We start from the raw sequence: 19,016 nt of genomic DNA, 5'->3' as shown, positions 1-19,016 counted from the left end.
ATCCTTTTCCCCCATTTTGTTCTTATTCTCTTGCTGATTTGTAACCACTTTTTTTATATTAAAACCATTAATATTTTATATTTATTCAACAAATATTTATTGATTACCTACTGCATGGAAAACACTATCCTAGGCACTTGGGATATGCAGGGAATGAGAAAATGCTTCTACACATAAGGGTTTATCTTTAAAATAACCAAGTAGACAAATAAATGAAAAAAGTCATTTTAGATAATGATAAATACCATGCAGAAAATAAAACAAAATGATGTGGTAAAGAACAGTGGGGTTGGGAGCAGGAGAAGGAATGAATTTTCACCAGGTGGTCGGTGGTCGGGAAGGCTACTCTGCAATCATGACCTTTGATTTTTCACTCAAAAGACAATAGTACTCAAACTGTGGAAATACCTTGAGGCAGTAGTAACAGCAAAACCTAAATAGTTTAAGGCTTTTGAATACTGGGGGATAGTCAATAGTAAACAGAAGAAACAAATTCCTTTGGGATTTTTTTATTGGAATTTCAAAATTAATTTAAACATCAATTTATGGAAAGCTGATATCTCTCCCCTTCTGAAGAAAATAATACAGTCTAACCGATGAGTGCCATCATATTTCTCTACCACTCACTTCATTTACGCACTAATACCTGGTCATCTGTCTAAAACCCCTTAGACCTTACTTTGTCCCATTTGAAGCACCTATTAAAACACTCGCCACTTCTCTCAAACCTCTGACCTTGTCATCTCCTTTACTATTACAGCAGAAGTTTTTAAAGGGGGAATAAAACTAATGGATTTTAGCATCTCTTTCTCTGTACCATGGAAAGAGAGGTCAGCAACTGATTTCTAAAACCTCTGAGACAATTACATGTCTCCACCGAAGGAGGGATAAACAGGAAATGTTTTTGAGGGTGAGGGTTGGTAGCACAAGTCTGGTGAAAATATCCGAGTATTTCTCAAAACTGAAATCAATTTAAGTTTCAGAGACTTGTACCTCTTCATATACACAAAACTCAGATTAGCGGGAGGGGAAGCCTAGTGTGTCTGTTCGTGGGGAAGCCTTCATGTGATGGGAATATATGAACATTCCCAGAACTGCTGTTTCTGAGAAAAAGATGTGGGGACCAGTACTCAGCAATTCCAATATCAGAGCGAAGGTAAAGATTGTTGCCATCAGAAACTCTATGCTTATCCAATTTTTTAGCACCATAAATAAGGATTAATCTATAATTCATTCTATCTTTGGGTAAGAGGTGAATGGGATCCTAGAGAAAATAAGATTAAATTTTCTATTTAGTAGGTATGTGGAATTGATTAAAAATTAAATTTTATAAATTTGATTTACAAAAATAGGGAAAAGCCATGATTTACATCCTAAGGTTTTAAGTTAAAATTCATATGTATAATATTTATCCTCTGCAGATGACCACATTGCTGAATTCAGAGAGAAAACAGAACTTATCATAGAAGAAATCCTTCAATTCCCTGATTGCAAACAAACATGAGAGTTTCAACAAACTTGTTCCTTTTTTTCTGCTTAGAATCTAGCAGGGAAAACACAATTCAAAAAGTAGTTACAATTACAGAAACAAGCTCTTCTTTGAACATTTCCTTTGCTTAACAAAAACTGATTCTTCCATGACATCTTCCCCTCAGCCCTTTAAAAAGGTGGTGGGTAAATACCCTCAGTGTTCTGACTCTTTCAGACTCTTTTCCTTTTATCCTTTCTAAAATCCCAGCTTTGTATCCCAGATCTTCCGATTCTATCACCACTATCTTTCACTGCTTTGTTTGGTGACTGATCCTATGTCATTCTACTTATTTCTTAATGTTTCTAGTCAGTTTAGTTTGTCAGGACTGTCATAATGAAGTACCGCAGACCAGGTGGCTTAAAAAACAGAAATTTATTGCCTTACAGTTTTAGAGGCTGGAAGTCTAAAATCCAGGTGTTGGCAGGATTGGTTCCTTCTGAGGGCTGTGAGGGAAGGGTCTGTTCCAGGCCTAACTACTCGTCTGGTAGATGGTCATCTTCTGCCTATGTCCCCTCTCATTGTCTTCCTTGGAGGTGTCTTTGTGTCCTAGTTTCCTCTTCTTATAAGGAGACCAGTCATAGTGGATTAGAGCCTGCCCTAGTGACCTCATTTTAACTTGATCACCTCTGTAAAGACCTTAGCTCCAATAAAGGTCACATTCTGAGGTACTGGGGGTTGGATTTCAACATAAGAATTTTGGTGGACACAATTCAATTCACAACACTATTCCTGCCTCATCCAGTGTGTTAAAAATACAGATAGGTAAGCCTTCTCACTTCCTCGAATTCACTAAAGAAATCATTTTCATCTGAGGCCCCTCACTTCCGCACTTTTTAGACCTTGTTATAACCATTAACAGCCTCACTGCATTTATTCATTTCACACATTCATCCTCTAATCACCACTATTTCCTATCTTTTCAGGTCATTCTCATTTGTGTCTCAACTTCAGCTAAGGTTTTACTCTTCTAAAACTTCTAGTTATAAGATCAAGTTTGAATAATCTCCCTCACTCCCTTCATGTTCTGTCTTCTCTTTTTACCCATCTTAAACTCCTTATTTAGGCATTATGATTATTTACTTGCATATACTCTTGGTTCCCTTGCCACATTTTTGTTCCCTTACATTCTTGGCAAAAGCAAACCCTGTTTAGTTGCTGGAGTGGAGGGAGGTGGGAGGGTTGGAGTGGCTGGGTGATGGATATTGGGGAGGGTTGAGTGCTGTGAATTGTGTAACACTGATGAATCACAGACCTGTACCCCTGAAACAAATAATACATTATATGTTAATAAAAAAATAGATTTAAAAAAAAGCAAACCCTGTTTAAATTCCTGTTTAAATTCAACTCTGTCAACCATAAATTCAACCATTCTGTAATAAACCCCGCTGATCTGCCATTTTCTACTACCTCTCCAATGAAAGAGTGACGGTCACTGTTTTGTTACATTCAATTGCCAGTTTTCAATTCTCATGTTATTTGAACTATTAGTGGCCGTTGATGTAGCAGATCACTCCATTATCATGATACACTGGATTCCAGGACACCACACTCACCAGGTTTTCCTACTTCCTTGCCAGTGGCTCTTTCTTGGTCTCTTTTGCTGGTTTCTTCTCATCTCCCTGATATTTAATGTTGATATCCTGTAGGATTTAGTCCTTTGTCTTTATCCCTTTTCTGTCCATACTCATTTCATCAATGATCTTGTTCAGTCTCATAGCTCTAAATATAATACATAAGCTCAGGAACCCCAAATTTACTTTATCAGTGTATACCTCTTTCCTGAACTCTAGACTTTTATATCTAACTTCCCATTTGACATCTTCCTCTCAATGTCTAACAAACATTTGAAGTTCAGTGTGTCTCAAACTGAACTTTTTACCCCTGTTTCCCACCAAACCTGCACTCCCCAAGCCTTCCCTATCTCAGTGGATGGCCATTCCCTTTTTCCAGTTGCTTAAACCAAAAACCTTGGGGTTCTTCACACTTCTCTTTTTCTCATAGTTTACTTTCAATCATCAGTGAATCCTGGTTACTCTATCTTCAAAGTATACCCAGAATTTTCTCCTTCTTACCACCTCCATTTGAAAGTACTCTAATCCTTGGGCCAAACCAAGGATCTCAATAGCAACCAAAGTGATTGTATTAAAACATAGGTTAGCATAGGTGAGATCATGCCATTGCTCTGCTTAAAACTTGCAATGACTTTCTTTCATTCAGAGTAGAAAAAATAATCCTTACTTTGAGTGTAAAAGCCCAAACACAATCTGTCCTGTTTTACTTCTTCTACCTCATCTCCTATAACCGATCATTGCCCACTGTGTTTGAGTCACAAGAACCTTTTTACTGTTCCTGGAACACTCAGTCAGGCTTCCCATAAAGCCTTTGTAGTAGCTATTATCTGTAAGGAATGCTCTTCCTCCAGATATCCACAAGGCTAATTCTTTCATTTTCTTCAATATTTTCTCAAATATCATCTTTTCAATGAGGCTTGCTAACCACCTCATTTAAAAATTCAGTCTCTCCAGAATTCATAAACCCTTTTACTAGCTCAGTTGCCTTCTTTCTTTTCTCTTATTACTTATCACCTTCTAACACACTAAATTATTTCCTTATTTTTTATGTGTTGTTTATTGCCAGTCTTCCCTATGATAGAACATAAGATCCGTGAGCTAGGGATCTTTATGTATTTGTTCACTAATTTATCACAAAAACTTATGAGTGTCTGGCACATATCAGGTATTCAGTAAGTAATTGTTAATAATGGAAAAAAATAAGTAGGACTACTATAAAAAAAATAATATGCTATGTCAATGACAAACAGGGTTACCTAACACAGTCCAAGCAGGGCCATGGAATATGTCTCAGAAAGAATGATATTGAGACTGAGATACAAAGGATTAGAAGTAGTTACCTAGGCAAAGTTGGGGGCTGGGGAGTAGACCTGTCAGAAGAAACTTCATGTGTTAAGGTTCACTGGCGAAAAACCATTTAGTGAAGGTTGAAAGGAATTTAGTACGAATGGGACTTAGGAATGCAATTGAAGGGATAGTAAAATACAGTACTAGAAAATAAAGGTGGAATTACTAAAAAAAAAAAAAAACTTTAAGTAAAGTGACTATGTGATTTATCTTACAAACTAGGATACTCTTGAGAATCAAAGGGGGCGGTCTTTAATAATGACACCAGGATAATGTATATAAACTGGGACTGTCCTGGGACAACTGGGAGTGCCTCATGCAAACAAGAAATTTTGGTCATCCAAATCATAAGCCATGTAATATTATAAAATTTAGATTTTTTCCCTTGGATAATAAGAAGCAATTCAAATGATTTATTTTTTTAAAAGATTTATTTATTTTAGAGACAGAGAGAGTGTACACATGTGGGGTGGGGGGGCAGAGAGAGAGAGAGAGAGGAAGAGAATCTCAAGCAGACTCCCCACTAAGCATGGAACCCAACGTGGGGCTTGATCTCACAATCCTGAAATCATGACCTGAGCTGAAATCAAGAGTCTGACACTTAACCAACTGAGCCACCCAGGCACCCCAGCAATTCAAATGATTTATGCAGGAGAATGATATTATCAAAATTATATAAAAATTATAACTCTGGTTGCAAGGTGGAGAAGAGTGCAGGACAGCATGCAGGCATGGAGAGAAGCTTGGGCGGGGGGTGACCCTGCAGTTGAGGGGAAGGATGATGGACATTCAGACCATGATCACACAGACATTGGCAGAAAGAAGGGAATGACTCTCAGGGATACTTGATACTCTGATTTAATAGAATTGGGTGAATTACGAGGTACGAGAGGAGAGGAACGGTGAAAAGTCAGAATTGTGACTTTACAAATTGTAACGTGTCATCTGTTTTTTAGCCAAAAAATGGAGGAGGAAGTAGTTTTGAATGAAGGCAGAAAGATTAGTTCAATTTGAATATGCTGTGTTGGTTTTCCCTGTGACACATCCAGACAGAAATACATAACCAGTATATTGTTGTGAAGAGAAATTTAAGTTAATGATTTACATAAAAGAATCATCAATTTTTGGAGGGCAACTCAATCTGTGGGAGCAGAAGCACATGGTCAATACCATCCTATGCTGTGAAGATGTCCACTGGATTTAGTGACAAACAGAGTGGTGGCTTTGCCAGAGTAGTCATATAATGACTAGAGATTTCAGACGAAACGGGGCAGACGCATGAGGGGACAATAAGATTTCAAGCCAGCAACTGAAGACAACTCTTTCGAGGACTTTACCTGTGAAGATGTCAAGCCAAGAGGTCCAGGTATGTGTGTCTGTGAGCGTGTGTGCATACGTGTGTGTGTGTGTGTGTGTGTGTGTGTAGAGATATGAAGAGAGAGACACACAGAGACAGACAAAGGGAGGAGAAATGAGCCAATGATTTTGAAAAAAAATAAAGTTAGGTAATAAGGATGAATTAAAATAAAAAGGTCCCAGAGTAGGTAGTAAGTGAAGTCATTACTATTAAAATATTAAAAGTTGGGGCACCTGGGTGGCTCAGTTGGTTAGGCAACCAACTCTTGGTTTCGGCTCAGATCATTATCTCAGGGTTGTGAGATCAAGCCCTGTGTCGGGCTCTGCGCTCAGCATGGAGTCGGCTTGAGATTCTTTCCCCCTCCCTCTCCCTCCCCCTTTGCTCCTTCCCCTACTTTCTTGCTCTCTTTCTAAAATAAATAAATAAATAAAATCTTTTAAAAAATACTAAGAGTTAAAAGAAAGGACACATTATCCTTGTGACAAAAATGAATGTTTGTAGGTTCATAGGTGGTTTGGTGGCAAAATTTAAAGGAAATTCTTATTTGTCTGGATCTATTCCCTTTTTTTTTTTTTTAACTTCTGTGTCATAAAAGCCAAGTTCAATGGTGAGAATGAGATGGAGGATGGAAGAAGAGTTTTGAGAAAAACAGAGAATATCTGAAATACCCTCTGTTGATAACTGGATACAGAACTTAAAAAGAACTATAAAAGTGTCAGGTGCTTATATTCTAATCAGAAATATGAAATCATTGTTGACAATTTTGAATTAGCTTAATTTCTTTTTTTTAAAAGATTTTATTTATTTATTTGTTAGAGAGACAGTGAGAGAGAGAGAGAGCACAAGCATGGGGAGCAGCAGAGGGAGAAGGCTCCCTGTTGAGCAAGGAGCCTGATCCAGAACTCAAACCCAGGACCCTTGGATCATGACCTGAGCCAAAAGCAGATGCTTAATGGACTGAGCCACTCAGGCATCCCAAATTAGCTTAATTTCTTACCAGTTTAATAGCTTAGAAACTTTGTTCTGTATACTTAGTTACACCAAGTATATAATATACACAATTAGTTTCTAAGTTTGACTTTGAAATTTTAACAAACATTGAAGGATATTTATTATGTCTTTTAAAGAAAGAAACTAGGGCGCCTGGGTGGCTTAGTAGGTTAAGCATCTGCCCTCCGCTCATGTCATGATCTCAGGGTCCTGGGATTGAGCACTGCATAAGGCTCTCCCCTCAGTGGGGTGTCTGTTTCTCCCTCTCCCTCTGTGATCTCTCTCGTTCTCGCTCTCTCAAATAAACAAATAAAATCTTTAAAAAGAAGAAGGAAAGAAAGAAGAAGAAAGAAAGAAAGTAGAAAGAAAGAAAGAAAGAAAGAAAGAAAGAAAGAAAGAAAGAAAGAAAGAAAGAAAGAAAAAGAAAGAAAGAAAGAAACTAGTGATATTTTCAAATTTATGTATACATACCCATGCTGGCAATTATGCTATGTACAGGTAATCGAGAAGGTCCATGATAAAATGACCTTGGTACATTGCTTCTTTTCTGCTGGTCTTGGTTTTTAAATGCTGAATTCTCTTCTTTGGTAATATTAATATAAAAACATATATCTGTAGCATTCATAATATATCGAGGACCTGGATTCAGCAAAATGTTTTTATTATCTTCCCTCCGAACACCAATCAAACAGACGCCAAACCTTAATTTAAAAAAATAAATAAATAAAAGTTTAAGAATTATAATTCAGCAAAGCTCTTATGTTTTTTGTTTGTTTTTAAGTTTGCATATGTAAGAAAATTAGTAAACTATTGTAAGGCAGAGGAAAATTAAAACCCCAAATCACAGCATTTTAAAGCTTGAAAAGATCCTGAAAGATCAAGACTCAAGATGCTCAAGACAAAAAAAAAAAAAAAAAAGACTCTCAAGACTCTCAAAACTTTCCTGTTTTTCCAGGAAAAGAAACTATGTCCTTAGTGTGTGGTGAAATCAATTTAGTTGATTATGACATATATACTTTTTTTAAATGAAGACCAGAAAAAAAATAATGAAAAACATCAGGGTGTGTATCATTAGTAAGGGTAAGAATTTTTTATAAATTGCGTGTGTGTGTATTGAGTCTTACCATAAATGTATATTTTCACTTGGCCAAAAAATATAAAACAGTATGACTTTAGTCAAAAATGCTTAAAAGTCATTGGCCTAAAAGAAGAAGAAACTTACCCAAGGTCACATGAGGAAAAAATCAGGGTCCCTAAATTTCTTTTCGTTCTGTTTCTACCATATTTGGTTTACTCTGAATTTTACAAAAAAAAAAAGTAATAGTCTGAATAGGTGCACAGTTTAACTGGGAGAATATCAACGACTAAATGTAATAGATACTAAAAATTTCTTTTATACTTTTTCAGGTTATGCTCCAAACACAAAATGTCCTGAATGTTTTTATTTCAATATGTCTTATAGTGTTACAAATAAATCTAGCTTAAAAATATTTTTTAAACATCAAAAGTATATGTATGGATAGAATCGTATTGGGAATTAAAGTGGAATACATTAAATATTAGATTAGTGGAATATACTAGATATATACAAACCTTAAAAATGTTATATCAATATATTTATAATACTGATAATATATTACTTTCATTATAAACATACATTGTTTCTTTAGTAAATAATTTTTCTCAAAAAGGAAAAATATTATGTTCCATGTTTGAATCAGAAGGTACAATTGTTTACTTTTTAACTTATTTCTCTGGCCAAAGCAAGTTTTTTTAAATGTCTAGATTTTATAAATGTTATTATGACTTTGTCTACATTTTTAATCAGCACTTTAAAATTAGATCTCTAAAGAAGATTCATTTTCATGCGTTTGTGAATTCTTAATGGATTAAAATATTTTAAAGATAACTTAAAAGTTACTAAAGTCAATATTCCTACTAAATTATACTGTATACCTAACACTCCTAACTTGTAAAGACCATACAGAAGTTCAGAGTTCAAATGTCTCAGTAATTATGTTAAAAATTTGCAACTCGTGAGCACCAATATGGGCTGTATTTTAGAAACCTGTGTTTAAAGGGTGTGATTGATTTATATTTTAAGTCCACTCTGGAAGCAGAAACATACTTTTTGTGTGCATGAAAAGAGGCATATGTAAAACTCTTTCCTTCGTACTCAGCAAAAAATGTACTTTCTTCCAAAACAATGTGGTAAACTTCATTGCCAGAGCATCTCCCGTACATCTTCTGCCACTGTTCTGGCGATTGCTGGCCTTCTCTGCAACACAAGCACACACACATACACACACACACACAGAGGAAAACACAGTGAATGCGGTTAAAAAGACAATTTTCATACATAATCTGGTTTCCCTACAGGAAGAATTGGTAAGCACAGTTCAAAGAAGTCTATGTGTGGTGCTCTAAATGATGATATTATTTACAAATACTACAATGAATTACTACAAAAATTTTGAAACTAACACAATATATGTTTGAAAGATGGCAGATTCCTAGAAAGTAGTCCTTCATAATCCAGTTAACGAACGCATTTATCCTGACTATGAACCAATAAGATATAGCATTTCATTTTAATTTCTGTTTATGTATATCCTGTCATGCACGTGCTATATATTATACTTGTTTCATAGTCTAAATAATATGGCCCACTTCATCTCATTTATGATACCTGTTTGGCCCTGGTAGGTAACTGATTTTGCTTTGTATTTATGAGTGTATACATGTCAATTTATCAATTTGATTTCACAGAAAATATATTCTTAATTTCTGTCCATATCATAGCAATGGCTTTCTTCCAATTGTGTAGCAGTTAAGAAAAAAATATCTCTTCATGATAAAAGGGTCTTCAATGAGATCCCCAGAAGTATTTTTTAAAAGAACGTAAGTTTATCTCAGAAAGTACAGTTTGTATTTTCTGGAATGTTCTGCTCAGTGGCCTTGGATAGAAATAAAAAAGTCAACCAACGAAAAATGTATTGTGAATATACAAGAGTTCTTCTTTCCCATTTTTTATAGTAAATTTCACTTTTTCTGAATAAAGCTTATATAGTCTATAAATACAAGAAATGCACTTTAAGAAGGAAAGTGCTGGGCGCCTGGGTGGCTCAGTTGGTTAAGCGACTGCCTTCGGCTCAGGTCATGATCCCGGAGTCCTGGGATCGAGTCCCACATCGGGCTCCCGGCTCAGTGGGGAGCCTGCTTCTCCCTCTGACCCTATCCCCTCTCATGCTGTTTCTCTCTCTCTCTCTCTCAAATAAATAAATAAATAAAATCTTTAAAAAAAAAAAAAAGAAGGAAAGTGCTAAATATATAAATATCAAAATATTTCATCATAATGTCTGTAGATTCTGAATGGATAAAAGCAGATAACGAATTATATCTATCATATTTAGGGTTTAAAAAACCATTTTAAAACCTGAGTTTTATCTAAAGGATTATTAGAGATAATACATTTATTAATATTTTCAAAGACTCAATAAGTTTTAAAAAATCATATATTTTCCAGGTATGCTTCACTTTACTTCATTCTTTCTTAATTGTGCTTAAGAGTCAATTAAGAGTCAAGAGCCCATGGGGTGCCTGGTGGCTCAGTCGGTTGAACGTTGAACACTGGACTTGATTTCAGCTCAGGTCATGATCTCAGGGTCATGAACTTGAGCCCTGCCTTGAACCCCGCCTCGCTTGGGTCAGGGGATTTGCTAGAGATTCTCTCCCTCTACCTCTGCCTCTCCCCCAACTTACAAGCACTCTCTCTCTCTCTCTAAAATAAAGAAATAAAACCTTAAAAAATAAAAGAGTCAAGAGCTTGGACCCTGAATTCTGATCACCTGATCTGAATCCTGATTCTGCAATCTTGGGTTGTTAAGTAACTTCTGAGTGATTCTCTACCTCTTCTGTGAAAAATAGCACCAGCCTCACTGGGTTAGATAAAATGAAGTAATACAAAAAAATCTCTTAGCAGATGTTGGAATCATAGTAATCACTCAGTAAATGGCTTCCACTATTTTCCTGTTACACCTTCCTCATTGCTAAATTTTGGAGCCAATTTCAACATGTCTAGTCAACCTACACCAATGCCTCTAAAACCTTTACTCTTTTTTCTTTAATGCTAATATGTTTTTGGAAATAGGAAAATAAAATAAAACAGACCACTTCTGACTACTGACTGCATCTGCCTCTACCTAACTACTACTTCCTAAAAATAATTTTTCCTGGTGGAGAAATCGTTCCCTTTGGCAAACAAAAATAAAATTATCTTTGTTATGCTCCATAGTCTACTTGGCAAGATGATACTTGGCATAGAATCCTTTTAAAGTGCTGGAAATGTAAGAGAAAGTGCCAGGAATTCATCAGAGTTTGTTTGAGATCCAAAAGGTAGCATGGAGTCAAATCATTGTCAGACAAGGGTACTAAAAGCTATTCGAGAGAATAATAAATCTAAGTCCAGGGGCTGAAATGGGAATACAATGTTGTAACTTGGAAGGGAACAGAAAAGGAGGGTTAGACAAGGACATTTCAGATGGATTTCCCTAAATCATTTGCTTGTTCTCATGCTATTTTATGCTTCTACCCCCAGAAGACCTCTCTATGCTTTCTTCAAATATCCCAAATAGGTAAGAAAGAATCTCTAAGTTTCTGCTAATTGTAAATACACAAAATTTTCTCCTTTTCGCTCATGTTAATTGTTTGAGAAATGTAGGAAATGAGTAATGCCATTTAATACTAATGGCTATGTCCAGTTCCCACTTATTAATCCCTACATGAAATATTCATCGAGCACTTAGGCTGTGTCAGGGAGAGCTCTAGATTCAAAAGTTATGGCAGTTAACAAACAAGACAAAAATGTTTTCTTGTTTGGAGCCTCTAGTGAAGGAAGACTGACAATAAACAAAAGAAGCAAACTGTGTTATGTGTTAGAAGTGAACTCCTGGAGGCACCTGGGTGGCTCAGTAGGTTAAGTGTCTGCCTTCGGATCAGGTCATGATCCCAGGGTCCTGGGATCGAGCCCCACATCGGGGTCCCTGCTCAGTGGGAAGTCTGCTTCTCCCTCTCTCTCTCTGACCCTCCTCCCCTCTTGCTCTCTCTCTCTCTCTGTCTCAAATAAATTTAAAAAAAAAAGTGAGAGGGAGAAAAATCAGAGAGGCAAATAATTTTTAGGAATGAACTGGAATGTAAATGGTATGGTTGAGGAAGGCATCACTGAGAGGTTGACATTTGAGTAAAACTCTTTAAGAGTTATGGAGCAGCAACCACATGGGTACCCGGGAGAATATTGGTCCAGGCAGAAGTAGCCACAAGTACTTTCCTGAGGCAGAGGAATGACTGGTATAGCTAAGGAAAAGCAAGGAGGCCAGTTTAACTGGAGTTGAGGGAGGAGAAAGATGAGGCCAGAGAGGTAGCACGGCAGGGAGAGGGGTCACACAGAGATTTATAAAAGTTTATAATGACTCCGACCTGTGCTTGAGATGATTTGGCACATACTGGAGGATTTCAAAGATGGGTGCAAAAGATTCTGACTTAAATTTTACAAAAATCCCCCTGGGTCATGGTGCTGAGAAAAGATTGAAGAAAGGGTACTGACCAATGAGGAGGTTACTGCAATGATCCACTAGATGATGATAGTTTGGACCAGACTAGACTCGGTCCTGAATGTAGAACAGAAAGGATTTGGTAATGTAAGAGAAAAGAAGTATAAAAATCTTAAGTATCCAAGTCCTTCAGAAATATGGATGGATAAATAAATAAATAAATAAAATCCATACAGACAACAGTGAAAATTAAGTACTACTGCTTATAAAACATCATGGAGAAATCTCAAATATAAAAATGTTAAATAAAAGAAGTGATTTTGGATTTGTCATTGTAGCTAACTAGGTCCTGGAAAATCAGAGATAGTATGCGTGGGCTTCAGAAACATGTGGAATGTTTATTTTTTAAATCTGAAATGCTAGGTACATGTATGTTCATGATAATATTCTTATAACGTGCAAATGTATGAAATATTTCTAATTATATAGAACATAACATATTCTAATATCTAATGATATTTCTAATATCAAAAAGATATCTGTACCAAGACATAGAAACAACTTAAGTATTCATAGATGGATGAATGAATAAAGAAAATGTGGTATAAATATATATAATGAATTACCGTTCAGGTATAAGAAAGGAAATCCTGCCATTTGTGACAACATGGATGGACCTTGAGGATATTAGCTCAGTGAAATAAGTCAGACCAAGACAAATACCATATGATCTCATTTATATGTAGAATCTAAAAAAACAGAAACAAAAAATGAACTCATAGATTCAGAGAACAGACTAGTGGTTGCTAGAGGTGGGAGGTGGGGAGGTGGGTGAAATGGGTGAAAGTGAACAAAAAGTACAAACTTTAAGTTGTAAAATAAATAAGTCCTGGGAATATAATGCATAGCATGGTGACTATAGTCAATAATACTATGTTATATATTTGAAAGCGACTAAGAGAGTAAATCTTAAAAGTTCTGCTTACAAGAAAAAAAATTATAAGTATGTGTGGTGATGGATGGACTTATTGTCATGATCATTTCTCTTTCTCTCTCTCTCTCTCTCAATATATATATATATATATATATATATATATATATGTATAATTCTACAGGATGCCTGGGTAGCTCAGTTGGTTAAGCATCTGCCTTCGGCTCAGGTCATGATCTCAGGGTCCTGGGATTGAGTCCCACATCGGGCTCCTTGCTCAGTGGGGAGCCTGCTTCTCCCTCTGCCTCCAGCTCCCACTGCTTATGCTCTCTCTCTGACAAAAAAATAAATCTTTAAAAAAATAAATAAAATAAAATTATATATATAGAATTATTATGGTGTACACCTGAAACTAATGTAATGTTACATGCCAGTTGTGTCTCAATTTTTAAAAAGGGCATTTTATGGCCTATAGATGTGTAAAAAAGACATTTATTTGTCTTCAACTTACTACTCTCCCTAAATTTTCTCTTCGTCTTATCTTACTTTATGTTTCTAGGCAGAATTAATTCAAGATTATTTTTGAATGGAGGAAAACAATTACATAAATAAAAAGATATTTCCAAAGTTCTTATAAAGAGAATTCTTTAATTCCACCATCTAAGTGGCTCTGGAACTCACTACTTGTCCCTTTCTCCATCAATTCTTACACTCTTAAAATAGTCCTAAACCATCTTTTTGCCTCCTTGCCTCCAGTATTGTCCATTACAAATCAATTTATGGTGCTGTCATAAGAGTGAATTTCAAAATCTCAAATCAGTTCGTGTCACTCTCCTGTTGAAAATGTTTAAAGGACTTCTTCTTTCTCTTGTGTGCTCTAGCCATGAGCACTCCTTAATTTACCCTGAACAAGAAACTCTTTCTTATACTTTGGCCTTTTCACAATGTTGTTCCTTCTATCTCCTACACTCTACTCATTCTTTGACCTACAGCTTACTCATTACTTTCTCAGCTTTGCAGGGCTGTTCTTTTTTCATGATACTATAACACTAAATTGTATTAATTACTCCTTAATGTCTTGCTTCCCCAGTGAAATAAGCCACATGAGGAAAGGGATCATGTCTTGTTTACCGCTCTATTTTTGAGACCCTGACATCCATTCTGACACAGAGTAAGTGCTTAATAAATGTTTGGTTAAATGAACAAAGAATAATCTAACAATGTTATTCATGCTTAATTAGTAAATGTTCAGCTTTCCTAATTATATAATACCTGTCTCCCTCACCAGAATCATTTTTTAGGTCTAACCAATTACTTTCCCTATGATGAATTTGCCATTAGAATTAGAATTAGAAAAAAAAAAATCACTGAGTTCCTCAATCGCTAATGGACATGAAATAAATTTAACCTCAGCAGCAGTAAAAACACAAAAGATATTAGGGACAAAAAGCACAGAATGGAAAGCTTAGTGAAAATTACAAAGAGCCATTTAATGAAGATTTAAGATGTGTGTACACTAATCAAATGAACTTTTAGGGAAAATAATTGGCTTGTGCATTTACTGTCAACCTCAAAGTATACTCGAACCTGTAAAATAGTACAGTCTAGTTTATTTCATACCCTTTTAAGGCTGCTCTACCATTTTTACCGAAAACTCAATGGTAATCAGTCCTTCCTAGATAGGCTTATGTCCACCTTCATTTTCAAAATAATTGACGGCTCCAGCAGTTCATAAAGGTATTAGTAGAAAAAGATAGAAAACAATAATAGGAATATGAAAATAAAATATTCTATTAAGACAATATATGGATTATGGAATATCAGTATACGTTTGCTACTTGAAAGAACCTTTTTGAGATGTCTATTCCCCTGAATAAAGGGACATGCTGTAGAATTCATGCCCCCAAAACCATAGTCATGAGACCCTTGGAAAAACTTTGATGGGGCAACTTATAAGAAAACAAAGCTTGTGTATGAATTTTAAACCCTAAACAAATGTCTAAGTAAGAAAAATTTTTTTAAAAAGGGAAGTGGAAGGAAAGAGGATTGCTTAAGAGAAAGGAAAAAAAAAATGTCTAGTCAAATAAATTACAAACCACACATCAAAGTCTTCAAGAGCTTGTAGCCTTCAACCATGTCCTGTCAAATCCCCCATTTCTGTCTTATAATAATGTCTTGGGCGAGCCCTTTCTTTCAAATCATGTTCAGTTATTAAAAAGCTCAGTTCCACCCAATTTGAAACTCCAATCTTACCAGCTCAGGTTTATTCTTCCTGGGATGTTGCTGCTCTTCAAAGTAACTCTAACTGGCCATCACCGTCATCTATGAAGGGGTCTTGTAGGCACACGTGAATACCCTTTATGGGGAGTGTGGGGTAGCCTTGGTATATGATCACTGGTAAGCAAGAAACTCTCTTCCACTTTCCCTCATCTTATTTCCCCAGTGGTATATCCTACAGTCTAGCTTCTTGAGTTTCCTTACCTTGTGGCCAACACACTTAGATGGGGTACCAGAAATATGGCTCAAATCTTTTTAAGCTATCAATTGTTCTGTGGAAAATCCCATGTGTGGGATTGAAGGCTGCTTTCTAGCTCTACCATTTTTCTTTAATTCTTTTTTCTTCATGTTCAAATAATCACAGGAAACTACATAAGCAAAAGCCTAACTAGGGAACAAGATGCTAGTTCCTGCTTCCTGCAGAATTTCCTATTCTCCACAAGTAATAGGTAATTCTTTTGTACTTCCCCTCACGTGGTTGGGGGTAGGTGCAAGAGCACTGTGCTACTCTATCCATACCCTCTCTGATCTTCTCTTTCTATGGAAAGGGGAGGAGAATATACAATGGGATACTTGACTCTTCTTTGTCCTCAATTTTGAGTTATAGTCACCAATTCTGGGACATGAAAAGTCCCTCTCAATATAATAAGTATGGGCTAAAAAAAAAAAAAAAAAAAAAGGTATGTTTGTTCTATTCTGTTTATTTTTCCCAAGTTAGAAATATCATTTGTTCCAATTAACTTCCTGATGGTGCATAAATCAATTTTGACAACTGATTTTATTTTTCCTTTAAATGCAAGTAGCACATTCCTCATTAATCTATGATTACACCTTTAAGGAAAATGGGTATTTATTGCCAGAAAGCAAATTAACTCACATACCAATCTCCTGTGCTTCATCACGATCAACCGAGTGGAAGGAGGACTGTTAGTGAGTAGGTACTTGGGTCTGCTCTTTGCAGAAATGTATTTTAATACATGCTTCTAAATACAGTAAAAGAATCTTATTACTTAGTCCTGTTTTTTAAAAGTTTCCCCACATGAAATTTTCACAAAGAGAGAAGAAAAAAGGATTTAACTGGAATTTCCTGTTCCAGATACAATAAGTTGAAATTGTATTACAGTACATACTCTCTTTCTAGTTCAGTAACGTGCTGAACTACTGTGCTCAGTAATATTGTTTGCATTAAAAAAACAGAACAAGGGGAGCCTGAGTGGCTCAGTTGGTTGAGCGGCCAACTTGCTTTTGGCTCAGGTCAAGGTAAGATCAAGCCCCATGTTAGGGCTCCATGCTCAGCAGGGAGTCTGTTTGAGATTCTCTCCCTCTGCCCACCCCCCCGCCACTCACACATGCTCTCTCTCTCAAATAAATAAGTAAATAAATCTTTTAAAAAAAGTGTCCTAGTATCTTCAACAAGAATACCTGCCTTTCTTGCAAGTAGCTCCAGAAATAACTCAGGAGTTTTGTCAAGCTCTTCAGCAGCCTGATGCTAAGGTTTTTAAAAATTACTTAAAGGTTTTCTTCTAGAGAGCAAAGCCCTAAGGACTGGATCTCATTGTGCCTACTTAATGATCAGGAATTCAGTTAATTTATAAAGAAGCAGTTTTGTGTGTCATTCACACTGGTCTTTTTAACATTGCTTTAAGCTTATTGCAGTATATGTATTGGGATTTTTCTATAAAATGGGTGTAATTTTCTCTGAATACAGGTATGTGACAACAAGAGAAGTTGCTTGCATGCCAGTTCAAATTGCTCTATATAAAAATGCTGTTAAAAGATTACAGCATGGTTATCTTAGTACCTTTTTTTTTCTTTTCTTAAAACGTTAAATCTTTTCTATAAAGACCATAGCAGGGAAACAGTGTACTTTTTTTTTCAATTGCTAAATATAAAATGTTTGAAAATTTTAATTTTCTTTTACGTGTGCCATCTCAAAATATGGGGGGAATATAACAAATCGAAACTAATTTTTTGTAGATAGCCATTACATTTCTTTAACTGTTTCGATGCCAATGTGTGTTCTACAAAAGAGAATGGTTTCATAAATTAACTGATTTAAGAGTAGGTACCGGTGTTATACACTTTTTATAACAAAATAAAAATAAATTTTACATAGTGAAAAAAAAGTGTTCTGAAAACAAAACAAAACAATAACAACAAAATATGAACAAAAACAGCATAAAACCTTATTCTACTGACAAATTCCTATTTTTTGTTAAGATGTACGGTGTTTTTATTTTTTTTTGAAAACTCATACTAATAACTTCTAGAAAATAAAATTTGATTTTACTTTTATATTTTCTGTATGTATACAAGGATGCCACCAAACTACAGGTAAACTCAAGAGTAAGCATGGTATTACAAAGCACTGCCTTCAAGGATGTAAAATGTAATCATTAGTAGGAATCCACCTTTTTCACAATATTATGTTTGTTGTCTTAAACACCTCTGTATTTTAATCATTGGATTTAGTTTTGCTGGTATATTTTGTTCTCTTCAATCCTGAATAATGTAGTTAAATATACAGGAAATGATCAGTTTCAGATTCACCAAAATTGACACAGATTACCAAATTAGTTGTTTTTATACTTATTTTTATTGTGAAACTAAATTATTTTCTCATCAGTAAGAATAAAGAGCACCTCGTCACAAGGATTTTTGATATAAAATCCATTCTTTGCTATGTAATAAAATAAAAAGATGTATTTCCACCATTTATCTAGGTGGAAATTTCTGCCTTAGGAAAAGGATGTCATTTAGATTTATACTTGAAATGTTAAATAAAATAAAATTTACTTATTGATGCTTCATTTTAAAGAAGAATAGGTATTTATTACCTCATTATATTGATTAAAAGTAGATTTAAAACTCAAAGGTTTAAATCTAATTAAAATTAATACACTTTATTTAATTCTATACACTTGTGTTTCCCCAATTTAATGTCTACTTGGTTGCACATAGTGGTTTATATTCTTTACAGGGTGCTCTACTGCAAACACACATGAATTGCACTAATTCATAATGGTCCCAAACTGTTACATTATTTAAAAAGCAAATTATTTAAATGATATTACAATCTTGCTTTTACTATCAATGTCAGGAATCTACAGTTAGCACTGTAGGCTGTGTCACTGGAAACGTAATTGTAATTTATGGGTGGAGAGGGTAGTATATTAGAGTATACAGACGCTTGCAAAACAGGGGAGTTTATAAAAGAAACAGCTAACACAAAACTCTGACGAACATTTATTCTTGCTAGTTCGCTGACATACAAGTGTGGGTATCTTTATCTACGAAGAAAAGTATTCAAGATCTCTAGATAGAAGAAGTAATAAAACACAAGATTAAGATGCCTCAGTCTACTAGGAAGAGGTTTATTCATTCCTACTCTTGAACAGCAGAACTGCCCAGCTTTTTATGTCATCAGACATCAAAACAAATGAGTTCTAAGATTAAATCAAGA

The 19,016-nt window shown here is 35.3% G+C and overlaps 1 protein-coding gene across 5 annotated transcripts in view; it reads right to left on the bottom strand.

Moving 5' to 3' along the window:
• Positions 1–19,016, bottom strand: part of KCNT2 (potassium sodium-activated channel subfamily T member 2) — a 375,975-nt gene that overhangs the window by 95,279 nt on the left and 261,680 nt on the right. For all 5 annotated transcript variants that reach the window (XM_078078345.1, XM_078078342.1, XM_036084475.2 and 2 more), the window contains exons 15-16: positions 8,925–9,074; positions 7,268–7,497 (exon numbers count right to left, since the gene is read on the bottom strand). In XM_078078345.1, coding sequence (XP_077934471.1) covers positions 7,268–7,497; positions 8,925–9,074 — 380 coding nt within the window. The remainder of the gene's footprint in view (positions 1–7,267; positions 7,498–8,924; positions 9,075–19,016) is intronic.

Source organism: Halichoerus grypus, chromosome 7 (genome assembly GCF_964656455.1).
Source record: "Halichoerus grypus chromosome 7, mHalGry1.hap1.1, whole genome shotgun sequence".
In the NCBI taxonomy this organism is placed as follows: Eukaryota; Metazoa; Chordata; class Mammalia; order Carnivora; family Phocidae; genus Halichoerus; species Halichoerus grypus.
This window is presented reverse-complemented; position numbering and strand designations above follow the sequence as displayed.